This window comes from Vigna umbellata, chromosome 5 (assembly GCF_029865625.1).
Source record: "Vigna umbellata cultivar VRB3 chromosome 5, Vumbellata_1.0, whole genome shotgun sequence".
Classification (NCBI taxonomy): Eukaryota; Viridiplantae; Streptophyta; class Magnoliopsida; order Fabales; family Fabaceae; genus Vigna; species Vigna umbellata.
The window spans coordinates 50,345,602-50,361,332 of record NC_142169.1 but is presented as its reverse complement, the minus strand read 5'-3'; the positions used below and the strand labels follow the sequence as shown (position 1 = coordinate 50,361,332).

Sequence of the window (15,731 nt, the reverse complement as noted above, 5' to 3'; positions counted from 1 at the left end):
GCTGGTGCAGGGTATGTGGCTAATCTCCTCCAATTTTTGCTCATCAATTGCTCACCAAATTGTGGAGCAAAGCTAGGAATCAGTCCAACTTTCCTTTCCATCAGGAGCCTCCTATCTTGGACAATCTTAATATGCTTCTCATGGTTGCGAGAAAGGAACCTACTAGAATGGGTGTGTTCTGGTTCCTTTTCCTTTCTCTTGGAAGCTATAGTCTTGAATCTTTTGCCTGAAGAAGAGGTCATCCCTACATCAAACATAGATCACAAAACCACAAAGCATGTTGTTAACCATTAGTAAACCATAAACATCATCCCAAAACCATGTTAAACCACCGCTAAGGGCAAACAGAGCCCCGCAGCGCAACCTACAAGCAAACCAACAAGCAAAGGAGCCATAAAAACACCTATGCAAGAATCACGCTCAGCGAAACTTTTCGCTAAAAGGCGATTCTGCAGATTTTTCAAAACTTAATTTTAACCTTCCTAACTCCACCCACAAGCAATCTTTCTAGTTCCAGACCCAAATCAAGCATTTTAATTGGTTCAAATAGCAATTAACTCATCAAATCATGCATAAAAAATAAAATCCCTAAAGAGTCATGCTTAAACTACCATGTTCATGCTTTCAAGAACCCTAGAATGAAAAATGCTTGACTTACTTGGGTGGAGATGCTAGATAAATGGAAAATGCTTTAGGAATTTGAAGAAAACAGCCCCCCAATTGCAGTGCTCTCACTAAACCCCAAACTTGGATGGAACCCTAGTGAGAAAGTGAGTGAAAATGAGGTTTTTGTAAAGGGGGCGGAGGAAAAGTGGAGAGAAAACTTAGAAAAGTGCTTGAGAGTGTGTGAGAAGAGTGAGATATGAAATTAGAACCAAAACCGCACCTTAGGGTATAAAAATACCTAAATGGGCCTAATCCCGCTAAGGGCAAATAGTACAACCAAAGTCTGCAGTGATACCGCTCAGCGGAAATTTCCGCTGAACGGCACTTGCGTGACATGCTTTTCTTCTTCCTAGCTTGCCCTAGGTAGCTTATACTCATGCCCCTCACTTCATGCAATTATTTTCTCACTTCACTCAAACATTCAATCCTATTATGCAACTAAAGCAGAATCAAAACAAATAACAAAGATAAAATGAATCAACTGGGTTGCCTCCCAGGTAGCGCTTGTTTAACGTCACGAGCCTGACCCAAAATCCACCAACACCTATCAGTAGGTGCAAATCTTTCTTACCACCACCCATCAGTAGGTGTAACAAACCTGTTTAATAAACCTTGTATCTTTTAGTAGATACTTCACCACCTAGCATCCATCAGTAGATGTTATACCCAAAAATTTCAACATAAAAATAATGTCCTAAAGTTTATAAAGTTACATCACCAAAATCAATAATAAAATAAGAATTAATGTTCTGAAACCACTGGGGTGCCTCCCAAAAAGCGCTCTTTTAACGTCATTAGCTTGACCCAATAAAGTTCAAGTTCCATCTTCCATGTTGGTGTTCATCTTTATGTCATCACACCAACTCATCAGCTGCTTCCGGTCCACCTCCTTGATTCTTCTTGAATGTGGAGATTCAATTTCTAGCACTCCATCTTCTTTATAATCTTTCACAACCCATAACCTGTTTTTGAATTTCACATGTTTACCAGGTTTTGGTTGTGCTTGCATCAAATCATCATGAACCTTCCTTCCTTTGCCATCTTTTTCTTCTTCCCTAACCTGAAACAAGAAACAATTTTTACCTTTAATGCCCGGCTTTGCATCTTTAGGACTAGTCATGAGTACATCTTGACATGTAGCTTTATGACTAGCCCACTAGTGCAGAAAGGGGTTTTAACGTCCGATATTTTGGCCTTTTGACGTCCGGCGTACGCCCGACGTTTATGTGGGTGACGTCGCTCAGACGTCCGTTGTGGCAGGACGGACGTCTCTGTAAACGTCCGTTGTGTCAGCACGGACGTCTACATGAACGTCCGTTGTGGCAGGACGGACGTCTCTGTAAAACGTCCGTTGTGTCAGCACGGACGTCTACATGAACGTCCGTTGTGTCATGACGGACGTCGACATGAACGTCCGTTGTGTCAGGAGGGACGTTTACATGAACGTCCGTTGTGTCTGGACGGACGCCTATATAAACGTCCGTTGTGTCTGGACGGACGTCTATATATACGTCCGCCTCCTCCCCCCTGACGTCTACCTTGCTGAAATGTTTTAGGTAGGAGCTGGGGGGTGGACGTCCGTGTGTGCACTGACAGACGTCTGTAGACGTCCGACTGTGCACTAACGGACGTCTACTGGGCGTTTTTTTTTTAAAAATTAGTTTATTTTTTAAATAAAACCACACCTGAAAAGCAGAAAAATGTCCCAGAACAATTTTGCAATAATATAAAAATGCGTTTTATATAAACAAAGTTCTACTTAATGTGGAGTTCAATCCACTACCAAACTATCAACATAAAACTTAAACTAAAAAACTAAACAATGTTCAACAAGAAATATAACTATTCCTAACTCCATCTTTGCAGAAGATAAGCGGTCCACTCCTGCCTTATCTGTTTAATTGTGTCTTCTGTAATAGGCGATGTAGTCTTGAAGCACTGCAAAATTCAACAAAGATTCATTATTGTTTCATATATAGTTGTAGATGAATATGATTTGTAATGTATTGAAGGTATACATCATTACCTCATTCCAGTCATCTGTAATGACTGCTCGAATGATGGTCTTAATCCAACACATCACATAGAAGCCACATTCCCATGAATCTACCTGGTGGTTACACTAAAATAACAAACTAAATAGTTAAGAATTTAGATCATTCAATAACATAAATGAAAAGGAAACGTTAAATGACTTACAACCTTTGGATACAAAACTTGAACCAGTTGACCACGAGATTTACCAATAACTCTGTACAGATTGAAAACACAAAGTATAATTAATATGACTATTTTATCATAAAAGTTGAAGGTGAACATCAAATTCAAAGTCATTTTTGGAGAAACACTTACCCTTGAAGCATGGTTCTCAACTCAGTTTTCATCCTCCTGTGCAACGAACAAAAAAATATAATTTTACATTGTTTGGGAAGGATTACCATCAGCTGCCAGTGCGACCTATCACGAAGGACAAATAGTTATTCAACTAATTAACGAAACTATAATAATAAACTGACCACATATAACAACACCTACCCGTCAATGTATGGCACAAGGTATACGTCTCTTTTTGACTCATCCATCCATGTTTGCAAATAATCTTGTCTGTTTTGAAGTGTGTTACCAGACGGTTGAATGGTCTGAGGTTCAACAAATCCGTACATGGAAGACCGACCTTGGTCTACAACGATTGTGTCCATGTACCTAAAACAACAAAGTTAAGTTGTTAGAAACTATATAACAATGTAAATAAAAGTAATATGAAAGACCAAATTGAGTAACTTACATGCACCACAGCTGAATGATGGAAATATTCAACATCCTGTCTCCCCCAATCACCTCCAATGCATCAGAAAATGTGATATAAACTGGCACATGTGGGGGAAGACCAAATACCCTCAAATCCCAGTAGACTTCTAATGATGCTTTCTTTAATTTGGGTAATTTTGTCACTAACTTTGATAGAGGATCATCCTCCGCTTCAGCCATCTCATCATCTTCATGTATGACTGTATCATGAATTGGCTGCTTCTGAGGACGTGTGAACTGAAGATAAGAATTTACGTCAAAGCTTTGTCAACAATTATATGAAGAATAAACATAGAAATACTATTTTAAAAGACATTATACCTGTGGAGTAGCGATGTGGGACATGATCAATGCTCTAGGCCATGCAATAAATGATCCTATGGCCTCCCCCACAAAGTTAATTTCTGGAGTGGGTACAGGCACCTGAGCCTGGGGATCCCGAACCTCGTCAATGGTCACACGCACGTGCTGGGGTAATATGGCAACACCATGAATGGTCTCCCCTCCCTCAAGCACTCGTCCGACAGCCACAATGCGTGGGGGATCCCCATCAACCAACAGCTCATATTGACCGCTATACTGAGTGGGGTCTACAGCAGAGCATGATCCTTTAGTGCTGACACGAGGTGGTGTGGGAGTTTCATCGACCCCCATGTCGCCTTGCGTCATGGAATGCAGCTTTTCTTCAAGCGCTCTTTGTATTTGTTTTTGTTCTTGTAGCTGCTCCATGAATCGTTGCTCCATTGATCTCATGCTTTGGTTGAGTCTTTCCTCCCATTGAAGATCCATCTGCCTCAGTGTCTCCTGACTCATTGATTGGGGGGTTTTCTGTGTAGGGCCAAAATACTCACGAAGACCAATCGCCCCAGGAACTCCACGTACACGTCCTGGGTGCTCGGGCCTTCCAATGGCCGTTGTCAGAATGTCGTCCCTACCTTGGCCAGCAAATGTGCCTTGAGTCTGCTGTTCAACCAACTCATCCTGCACATAAAAAAACCAAGTTACTTAGAAGACATGCTGTGATAGATACACAATCAAATAACTGCTTATAATTTGAACTTACAATTCTCTGTGAGATCAAGGCAGCTGAGGAAGATGTCATGTTCCCATCAGATTTAGTCCGAGCAGCCTTCCACAGCTCGTACCTAGCAGGTGCAGGTGCTAGGTCGGGCGACTCAAGTCCCAAGGCATCGGCTCTAGACTTTCTCAGTTTCTTCTCCAATTTTGCATATCCACCTCGTGATAACAAGTGGGGTGCGTCGTTTAACTTTTGTCTTTCTTGGGCGGCTAACCTTTTATCCTGTGAAACCATGTATATAAGTAAGTGTATAATCATAAAAACTCAATGAAAGGCGATCTTAAGAAACATACCTTCCATTCCTCAGACTCTCTAGATGCACGAAACTGCATCCAATCCTCCTCTGTGAAGGTATAATGCTGAGATGGATTTTCATGTTGTCTATCTCCAAAGACATATAGTCGTGTCAGCCTTGTCTTGAAATCCCTCCATCTTATCGCTATATGCGATAACACTTTCTTTCTGATTTGCATTGTGTTTGGAATATCAAAATGTTGCTGTTTAAAACCAAAAACTTGTTACCAAAAGAAAACATAACAGATAAGTATATCACAAATTGCATGAAGTATAAACATACCTGAACATCTTGCCATAAGAGGTTCTTGTCGACCTCTGGGACGTCATCCCAACATGCATGAAGGATAGAGACATGACTTTTTGCTAACTTGCCCAGATAACTCCTAAACCTATCAGCATTTGGCCCTGATGGATGACCTGATCTGGGGTCAATGTCAACATGCCTCCTCTGACCATCCACGCGTCCGGATGTCACATCTGCCACTCGGGTGACGCCTTGTCCACGTCTGCTCTTTCCCGATCCTGAGTCTGAGGCCGACATACCTAAAAAAATTATACAACGTTAGTAATAATTCAATTATGATGAACATACATATAAAGTCAATAAAAGTGAAAATATTAACCTATTAATTAATTGTTTTTTCCCAAATGCCTTCGTTGTGATCACTACGAATTGCCTGCATTACATCGGCAACGTCATCAACTGGGTCTTCAGTGGGTCTACATGCAACAGATGTTGTCTCAAGTATATCAAGAGAATCGTCATCCTCATGTCCATGCATGTTTCTACCTTCTAAAACCACTGACCATTTGTTATTCGATGGATCACTTACGTAGAATATTTGTCTTGCTTGACTAGCCATGATAAATGGTTCATCAGTGTAATTCATCTTGTTCAAGTCTACCAATGTGAAACCAAGGTCATCCATCATGACACCAGAATTTATATCAACCCATTTACACTTGAAAACTGGTACTCTAAAAGTAACGTAATCAACTTCCCATATTTCTTGTATTATTCCAAAATAACTGATGGATGCTGTGATTGGATTTTTGTCTTTAGAACTAGCAAAGTGCACAGCCTCAGCTTGTAGTGTGACGCCACTATTTTGAACTCTGCTTTTGTCATCTTCTACCTTTGTCTGAAATGAAATATTGTTTATATAGTACCCACCATATGTAATGACCTCTGTGTTCGGCCCACGAGATAACCTCAATAAAGTTTCAGAAACATGTGGAGTCGCATACATCTTTTTCTTAAACCATCCCAAGAAGGTTTTCACATGTTCATTAAGATGCCATTTTTCACTCATTTTTGGGTTTGCTGCCTTTATTTCATTAACGTGGTCAGAAATGTAAGGAATCACATCGACAGTGTTGTTTAAGACGTACAAATGAGCTTGGTCAATTTCTTTTCTGCTAACACTTTGAATTCTCACACCTCGAACACCCTTACCTTCACATTTTCCTTCATTTTTGCTCTTCGGAAGACCGACGGGTTCACAAGATGGCATATAACTTGAACAAAATTCAATGGCTTCTTCTGCAACGTATCGCTCTATGATTGAAGCTTCTGGTCTATACTGATTCTTGACATATCCCTTTAAGATCTTCATGTATCTTTCAACTGGGTACATCCACCTTAAGAAGACCGGCCCACATATTCTTATTTCTCTGACTAGATGAACAATCAAATGTACCATGATGTCAAAAAAGGAAGGTGGAAAATACATCTCCAATTGACATAGTAGTCTTATTCCCTCATTTTCCAATTCATCTAAACTTCGAGGGTCAACAACTTTCTTGCAAATGGCATTAAAGAAAAAACTCAGACGTGTCAGAATACCCCTAACAGAAGGAGGTAATATACCTCGAATAAAAACTGGTAACAACTGTTGCATCAATACATGACAATCGTGAGACTTTAAACCAACTAGCTTTAAGTCTTGCATAGACACAAGGTTACTAATGTTTGAAGAATAACCTTGCGGAACCTTCACACTTCTTAAACAGTTACAAAAACTTTGTTTTTCTTTTTTGGAAAGTGTGTGACAGGCTGGGGGCAGATAGGTGCGTCTTCCTATTATCTGTGGATGTAACTCAGATCGGATTCCCATGTCAGCCAAATCTTGTCTTGCTTTTATTCCGTCTTTGGTCTTCCCTTTGACGTTTAATAAAGTTCCGATAACACTGTCACAAACATTTTTTTCAACGTGCATCACATCAATACAATGTCTAACATCAAGTTCACACCAATATGGAAGCTTAAAAAATATCGATCGTTTCTTCCAGATGTTCTTTGCATAGGTACTTTTATGATGTTTTCCAAACACAATGTCAATGTTTTTCACTTCGTTGTACACCTCTTCACCATTCCGGGGTCTGCACACAACCTCATCCTCAGCACTTCCATTAAATGCTTTTTTCAATCTACGATAAGGATGATTACGAGGAAGAAATTTTCGATGTCTTGTATATACTGTCTTCTGACCATGCTTCAACTGAAGGTAACTAGTGTTTTCTTCACATATGGGACATGCAAAATGACCTTTAACACTATAACCGCTCAAGTTTCCATATGCTGGGAAATCATTTATAGTGCAAAACAACATTGCACGCAAACGAAACTGTTCCTGAACATGTGAGTCAAACACGTCGATGCCTTCTTCCCACAACAATTTCAAATCATCAATTAAAGGTGCTAAGTAAACATCAATGTCATTTCCAGGTTGTCTAGGACCCGATATCATCATGGACAACATCACATATTTTCTCTTCATGCACAACGAAGGAGAAAGATTGTAAATCATCAACATAACTGGCCACGAACTGTGTTTGCTACTTAAGTTTCCATAAGGATTCATACCATCAGTTGCAAGTGCAAGCCTTAAGTTTCTTGGATCTGCACCAAATTCAGGAAATTTGTCATCAATCTTTTTCCATTGTGGAGAATCAGCAGGGTGTCGAAGAAGATTATCGCACTTTCTTTCGTCAGAGTGCCATTTAAGGTTCTTTGCATCTTCTTTAACAGAGAACATACGTTTGAACCTAGGTATTATAGGCAAATACCACATCACCTTAGCAGGTGCACCATCATTACCTTCATCACCAGTGACTCTGTCAGATTTCTTTTTAAAACGGGATAAACCACATGTTGGACAATACTTTAACGAAGCAAACTCCTTTGTGTACAAAACACAATCATTAGGACAAGCATGTATCTTTCGATATTCAAGACCCATTGGACATAAAATTTTTTTGGCCTCGTAATTACGAATAGGTAGAGTATTATTTTCTGGAAGCATCTCCTTCAACAACTCCAACAACTCGGTGAAACTTTTATCGGTCCATCCATTCCTTGCTTTTAAACTAAATAATTTTAAAGTTGAAGACAGACGTGTAAAGTTCGAGCATCCTGGGAACAACGGTTGCTCTGAATCATTAATAAGAGAATCATACAAATTAGCCCTTACAAAATTTTCTTCACCGACATCACGTATCATGTCCTCTAAATGGTCACTCATCCATTCTTCCACATAATCCGTTCCTCGTGACGTGGTTTGCTGCTCCAGTAGTTCTCCATGCCAAGTCCAAACGGTATAAGTCCTCATTATGCCGTACATGAATAGATGGTCACGCACATTGCCTAAGTCTTGCCGTATTTGATTAAGACAACGCACACAAGGACAAAAATATTTCCCGTTGACGGACTTAGCATTTTGTTCAACGTATTGCAAGAACTTCGAAACACCCTTCTCATACTCTTCACTGATGCGACGTTCCTTCATCCAGCTTCGATCCATACTATGTTCGTAAAATCATTAGTTCAAGTGTTTTAACTCTCACAAGGTTAGGCCCTACCCATTCAAAAAACTAATTTTCATAATTATATCAGCCACGTGCATTGAAGTCTACATCATAAAATTGATAAGATTTCGGCAGCATTTCGCATTGGTCTCCGAAATACACGAAATGAGAGTAGTCAACGATGACCACAATCAAATATGCATCCGGAGAACAACACAAGTACTGAACCGAAATTTTATCAATCTTATCCTTAAACTCCAAATGACATGGAATTGCAAATTATGGAAATTAATTTTCTCAAACTGTCCAATCGGACAATTCAAAATTTAACACAAACGATTAAAAGATTAATCGTTTGTCTTAAATTTCAAACGGGAACTAAGTGTCACTCAATGATTTGATACTTATATAATACACAACTAATACAGATATATTCAAAAGCCAATTACGCAGTCACATTTTACAGTAAAAAACGTGCATTCACAAAACTCAATTACATGCATACAAAAAAATTTCAACCAACAAGCTAACCTGGAAAGTAGATTCGAAATGAAAATGATGAAAACGGAGGAGTGAACGGCCTAAAACGCAGTCCAAAAACAGTCAAAGAAGCCTCCAAGAACACGCAAGAGTCTACAAAAAAACGGACCGAAAACGATTTTTAATCGGTTCAAATCAAAGGTATTTCATCACAGAGCAATGTAATCGGATTGAAAATGAATTTAAACGGTCCAAAAACGAGAAAACTCACCTGGAAATCAATGGCGCAGCAGCGTTTTGCGGAGGAAGACGATGAACAGTGCGTTTCCAAACGTTAACTGGTCACTGGTTCGCGGGAGCACGATATTATACTCTTAGACGTCCGGCGAGCTTGTGGACGGACGTCTATAAGAGTATAGACGTCAGGTTCGTCACTAATGTGACGTCTTTGATGATTTAAAAATGATATTCGCGGGTGGGTTTAAACGTCCGTCCTTGGGTGCGCCGACGTCTGTAATATGATAAACGTCCGTTTTGGGGAGCTGACGTCTATTATATTGAACAAACTGAACGTTTCAACTCCCCATGGCAGATCCTCAACGTCCGTCCTACGAGGGCTCTGACGTCTATAATAGTATAAACGTCGGGCCCCGCATATGGGACGTCTCTGGACCTGAAGAGAATTAAATATCCAACCACCCCTGTCAGTACATTAAACGTCCGTTATACGGGCTCGGACGTCTATAATATTATAGACGTCCGTGCCCTCGTAGGACTGACGTTGAGGGCCTGAAGAGAATTAAATATCCAACCACCCTGTCAGTACCTTAAACGTCCGTTATAGGGGCACGGACGTCTGTGTTTATTATAGACGTCCGAGCCCTCCCAAAACGGACGTGTAAGTTCCCTACTTGGGAAATTGAAACGTTCAGCCTCGTAGACGTCCGTCCCCCTGAGACGGACGTCTAAGGGCTGCAATGGGTATAAACGTTCAACTATAAACGTTCATCCTTTTAACGTCCGTCTCCGAGGACGGACGTTCGCTAGAGTATAAACGTCCGTCTCGGCCAGGGACGGACGTTCAAAGCCTGCAAATGGTTTTCACTGTTCAGCCAAATGAACGTCCGTCACTTAGGACGGACGTTCACTCAAGTATAAACGTCCGTCTCGGCCAGGGACGGACGTTCAAAGCCTGCAAATGGTTTTCACTGTTCAGCCAAATGAACGTCCGTCACTTAGGACGGACGTTCACTCAAGTATAAACGTCCGTCTCGGCCACGGACGGACGTTCAAAGCCTGCACATGGATTTTCACTGTTCAGCCTAATGAACGTCCGTCATTTAGGACGGACGTTCACTCAAGTATAAACGTCCGTCTCGGCCAGGGACGGACGTTCAAAGCCTGCACATGGATTTTCACTGTTCAGCCCAATAAACGTCCGTCACCTAGGACGGACGTTCACTCAAGTTTAAACGTCCGTCTCGGGCAAGGACGGACGTTCAAAGAGCTGATAGGTGTTTACTAGTTCAGCCTATTAAACGTCCGTCCCCCAGGACGGACGTCCATAACATTATAAACGTCCGTCGCGACCAAGGACGGACGTCCAAAGGGCTGACCCGTGTTCACTTTGTTCAGCCTATAAACGTCCGTCTCCAAGGACGGACGTTCATAACATTATAGACGTCCGGCTAGCCCCAGGACGGACGTCTACAGTTCCACTTATTTACTAATATGCCACCGGTCAATTATATACGTTGGGGCTTTTGTGGACGGACGTCTATTGGGAGACGTTAAAACCCCTTTCTGCACTAGTGGCCTCTTCCTTTTTCATCTAATGCTCTTCTTTGAAGACATCAACAACCACCCTTTCTTCTTGATCTTGAAGCACCACTATTCCTTCATCTACATCAATGAAGACCTTAGCCATTTTCATAAACGGTCTTCCAAGAATAATTCGCACCCTTTCATCGTCCATTTTTATCACCACAAAGTCCACCAAGAATTGTAGTTTGCCTACACAAACCATAACATCTTCTACTATACCATAAGGATTCATTGAAGATCCATCCGCTATTAGCAAAGTCATGTTTGTTGGCTTGATGTCAAATTCACCAATTTGCTCAAGTAAAGATAAATGCATTAAATTGACACTTGACCCTAAATCAAGTAGGGCTTTCTTTACCTTTTTCTTCCCTATGATGCAAGGAATGGTGAAACTTCTTGGATCTTTCACTTTTGGAGGGAATGATCTTTTTTTAGCAGCTTTGCACTCATGAATCTCCTCCTCTATATATCTTTTTCTTTTGGAGATTTGATTCATATGATTTACCTGAGCTGAGAATTGTTGCCATGCTTCATTCACAAGTAGATCAACATCCATTTGATTGAAGATATCTGTACAAAGCACATCTTGTCTCTCTTTCTTTATTCTCTCATAATCTATTGGAAAAGGAAGAATATTTTCAATTTTTTTCTCTTTTCTCTCTTCTTCTCCTTTTCTCTTTTCGTTTCTCTCTACTCTCTCTTTCTTTTCTTCTCTTCTCTCTAACTCAATTTTTTCAGCATTCACACTCACTAAAACTTTACACTCTTCCTTAAGGTTAACTTCAGTATTAGCCCCAAAACTCTTATCAGGCATATCTTCCAACTTCTTAGATATTTGGTCAACTTGTATCTCCAAATTTTTAATAGACGCTTCAGTGCTCTTTTGAGTGGAAATAGTTACCTGCATAAATTGCTGAAGAGTTTCTTCCAACTTTGTATGTCTTTCATTGAGTGTAGACACTTGTTGCCATAGTGTTGGTTGTTGTTGTGGCCTATTAAATTGTCCTGGTTGCCTAGCTTGTCCAGATTGTCCTTGACCTTGATCCATGCATGGGTAAGGTTTCCACCCTTGGTTGAAATTACCTTGGCGGTATGGAAATTGATTGGCCATGAAATTTACATCTTCTAGGGCCTCCACTGGGAAAGTGCATTGACCATTGATATGGTCACTACCACATAGTTCACACATCTGTTGTTGAACTTGTTCAACAGTCTTTAATTCCTTTGGCAATTAAGCAAGTGCCTTTGTTAGATTCTCCAACTGTTGAGTTATAATCTTATTCTGAGCAAGCAAGGCATCACTTGAGTGCAATTGTAGAACCCCTTCCTGTTGAATAGGAGTTCCTCTTTCACTGTGCAACTCATTGTCATTAGTAGCCATATTCTCTATCAATTCGGTTGCTTCCTTTAGAGTCTTCCATTTAATATTACCTCCTGCTGAGACATCTAACATCAACTTGGTTTGTGAACCAAGACCTCCAAGGAAAAGTAAGACTACTGCTTCATCAAAGTCATGCGTGGGAGTTTTTCTCAACAAAATTTTATAACGATCTCATGCTTGACCTAATGACTCTTCCATGCCTTGTCTGAAAGAAGATATCTCTTGCTTCCCTTTATTGACTTTAGATTGTGGGAAGTATTTGTTTAAAAACTTTGCAACCACAGCTTCCCACTCAATAAAGCGTCCTTTTGGAAAAGAGTTTAACCATAACTTAGCATTGCCTCCCAATGAGAAAGGAAACAAGCTAAGCTTGATTGCTTCATCTAGCACCCCATTTATCTTCACAGTGTTACAAATTTCATTAAAGGTAGTGAGATGCTCATATGGACTTTCATGTGATAGCCCATTGAATTGATTACTCTTTACAAGTTGTATCAATGCTGGTTTCACCTCCATGTTTGCAGCATTGACCCTCGGCCTTGCTATACTGTTAAAATGTTGAGGGCCAACCACAGTGGTGTAATCTGCAAGAGTGCGTCTACCATTATTCTCCTCTGCCACATTTTTTGTGCTTTGGTTAGACCTTTGGGGGAAGGTTGTAAGAGTGTTTTTGGAGGAGGGAAAAGTTCTCTAGATGTACGGATTCTTCTCCTCTGTCTACTCTCGTCCAAGCCTTCAAGAAGAGGTTCTGAATTTTTCTTGCTTATAGTGCGAATTGCTTCCTACATACACAAGAAAACAAGTTCCTAGAAATAATTGTTAGCACAAAAAGATAGAGAAAAAGAATAGAAGATAGAAAGATAAAACAAATAAAATTAGAAATACAAATCAAGTCAAAGTAAATCAAAAATCACACAAATAAACTAGTTAAACCACGAGTCCTCGGCAACGGCGCCAAAAACTTGTTAAACCTTCGGCAAGTGTAATCGAATCGTATCAAGTAATAAATCTAGTAAGACCAAGTATCGTTCTCCCAAGGACTCACGGCCTAGACAGTTGTGTGGTTTGTTGATTAGCTAAGACTTGTAAAACCGATTGATTAAGATTTAAATGCAAATACTCAAAAGTAAATATGTATGCATGAATTGATCAATGGTAAGAAGAAACAAAACACGTGAATTGAAATATATGGATGATTATGTTGTTGGGGTTTATCATTTTCATCCTTACCTACTCTCATGTATTCAAAAAATCATCTTTCTTCATTAATTGTTAATGCCACTTTCTAAATTACCTTAAACCCGATGTCTCGGCAATGAAAGCCTAATCATAATCACTAGTTTATAGTGTGTTGTCTCCCTAGCAATTAATCATGCATTATAGTGAACAGAAGCTTAAAGGCAACCAACCATCATACTCCTATGTCTAGGTTTATACTACTATTGGGAGAGATTCCCCAGATCTAGATTTCCCCGTATGTGTCCATATCGACAAAATCAATGATCATGACATCGAATGAGTTAAACAATGCATGTTTTGAGCAAAGAGGAAAAACCCTAACAATTAATGAAAGAAATCCCGTTAGAAGGGCTAAATTGTAATTTGGAGTCTATAAACCCCAAATCAGATTTTACTTTCCTCTATCTCCCTCATTTAGCGTGTTCTTAGGTTTTGGGGAACATTGGGTGTTTTCTTCTTCTCCTCTTTTGGGGGGTTTTAGGTTTTGTTCTCTTTCCCTTTCTTGTAATGAATGATTTATGTTTTGAATTGCAATTTCAATTTCATTTCTTGCTTGCATTTTAGATTCTAGTTTCGTTTCTTGCTTCACTTTCCAGCTTCCATTTCCATTCCAGCATTTGAATCCATGTCTACTTTGTTTTTCATTTGATTTCTGCATTCCTGCTTTGATTTTCGTGGTGCATTTTGGTCCAGCACTATTTTGCATTTCTGCTGGTTTAATTTCTGCATTTTGATTCTACACGTTTTCCTGTTGCTGCATTTATTGTAATACCGTTCAGTTTGTTAATAACATCGTTCGGTCTCTAACATGCTTTACTGTTAGAGATCATTCGACTTCTTTTTGTTCGTTTTACTAATGTGTTGTAGTTTCTACATTCCGGTCTAACTAGCATTTTGTTTGTGTTATACCGTTCGGTCTCTAACTTCACTATTATAGACCGGTCGCATAGTTTTTGTTCGTTCTTCTAATGTGTAATATCGTTCGGCTCTATTATGTATTAAGTCATTTAGCTTTCCATTCTCATTTCCATTCGCTTGCTTGTCTTCATACCGTTCGACTTTTACTTACTTGTACCGTTCGACATCTTAATCTTCTTGCATTTCTCCTCTTCTCACACTTGCCTTAAACCGACATTTCATTGTTAGTACCGTTCGGCCTGGCTAATAACATTGGTCGGCTTCACTTTAGGACTGTTGGATTTAGTTTTTTCCACATTTACTTCAATGTTTTCAATTCTGTTTGGTTGTGTTAATTTCGTTTTAATGTTAGCTTAGGTGTGCTTGGCTGGTCATTAGTGATTTTGCATTGTTTCCTTGATATTTCTGGATTGTACTTGTGTTTCTGCTGCTCTGGCTTGGCATTCTATTAAATCTGGTTGTGTTCTAGCAATGAGTATACGCTTAGTTGCCCAATTGGTGATTGAATCTTCGCTTAGTTGATAAATCAGTATGGAACATAATTGATGGAATAAGTGTGTTGTGTTCGCTTAGTTCGCGATTATGATAGCATGATTGGTCTTTGCTTAATTAATTCATGTTGGATTAGAGTTAGAGTAGTTTATTCATGAGACTTCTGCACCTTAATTGTCACTCTACTACTCTGATTTGGCTCAATATTCAATATGTTTTGTGCTTGCGGTTGGTTATACACTTAGTTGTTAATTGGTGTTTAATCTTCGCTTAGTTGATTGGGCTGTATGGTACACAATTGATTGGATTTGTGCATTGGATTCGCTTAGTTTGCAATTTTGAAGACCAGATTAGCCTTCACTTAGTTGGGTAATTTGTGTTGGATTTGGGTTAGAGTAGTGGGTAATTATTGTTAATCTGTGATTGGAAGCATGTAACTGAGCTAGTGACCAACCATTTTAAATCTGTGTAGCATTCAATTCTAGTTTTAGTTTAGTTCATTTGCATTCACAAACTCTTCATCAACCCCCCCCCCCCCACAAAGTGTTCGACCTATTGACTGAACCACATTTGGTCCTTGAGAGACGACCTAGGAGTCACTTCCTAGTATTATACTATACTTAATTGAGCATTAAATTTGATTCAGGTACGACCTCGATCAACGTATTCCCCTGTTTGTTTTAAGAACAAATATATTTCTACAACATTCCCAACTGCAAAAACAAACCTGCATATATTTAA

General features: G+C 39.7%; 1 protein-coding gene and 1 pseudogene across 1 annotated transcript in view; both read right to left on the bottom strand.

The window, feature by feature from the left end:
* Positions 1-4,302, bottom strand: part of LOC148198535 (uncharacterized) — a 46,456-nt gene extending 42,154 nt beyond the window's left edge. The window contains exons 1-5 of the mRNA XM_088115838.1: positions 3,452-4,302; positions 3,202-3,369; positions 3,019-3,123; positions 2,869-2,917; positions 2,685-2,788 (exon numbers count right to left, since the gene is read on the bottom strand). Coding sequence (XP_087971964.1) covers positions 2,685-2,788; positions 2,869-2,917; positions 3,019-3,123; positions 3,202-3,369; positions 3,452-3,654 — 629 coding nt within the window. The 5' untranslated portion in view covers positions 3,655-4,302. The remainder of the gene's footprint in view (positions 1-2,684; positions 2,789-2,868; positions 2,918-3,018; positions 3,124-3,201; positions 3,370-3,451) is intronic.
* A 6,665-nt stretch (positions 4,303-10,967) lies between these two features.
* Positions 10,968-12,857, bottom strand: LOC148198534 (uncharacterized; annotated as a pseudogene).
* Positions 12,858-15,731: the final 2,874 nt, after the last annotated feature.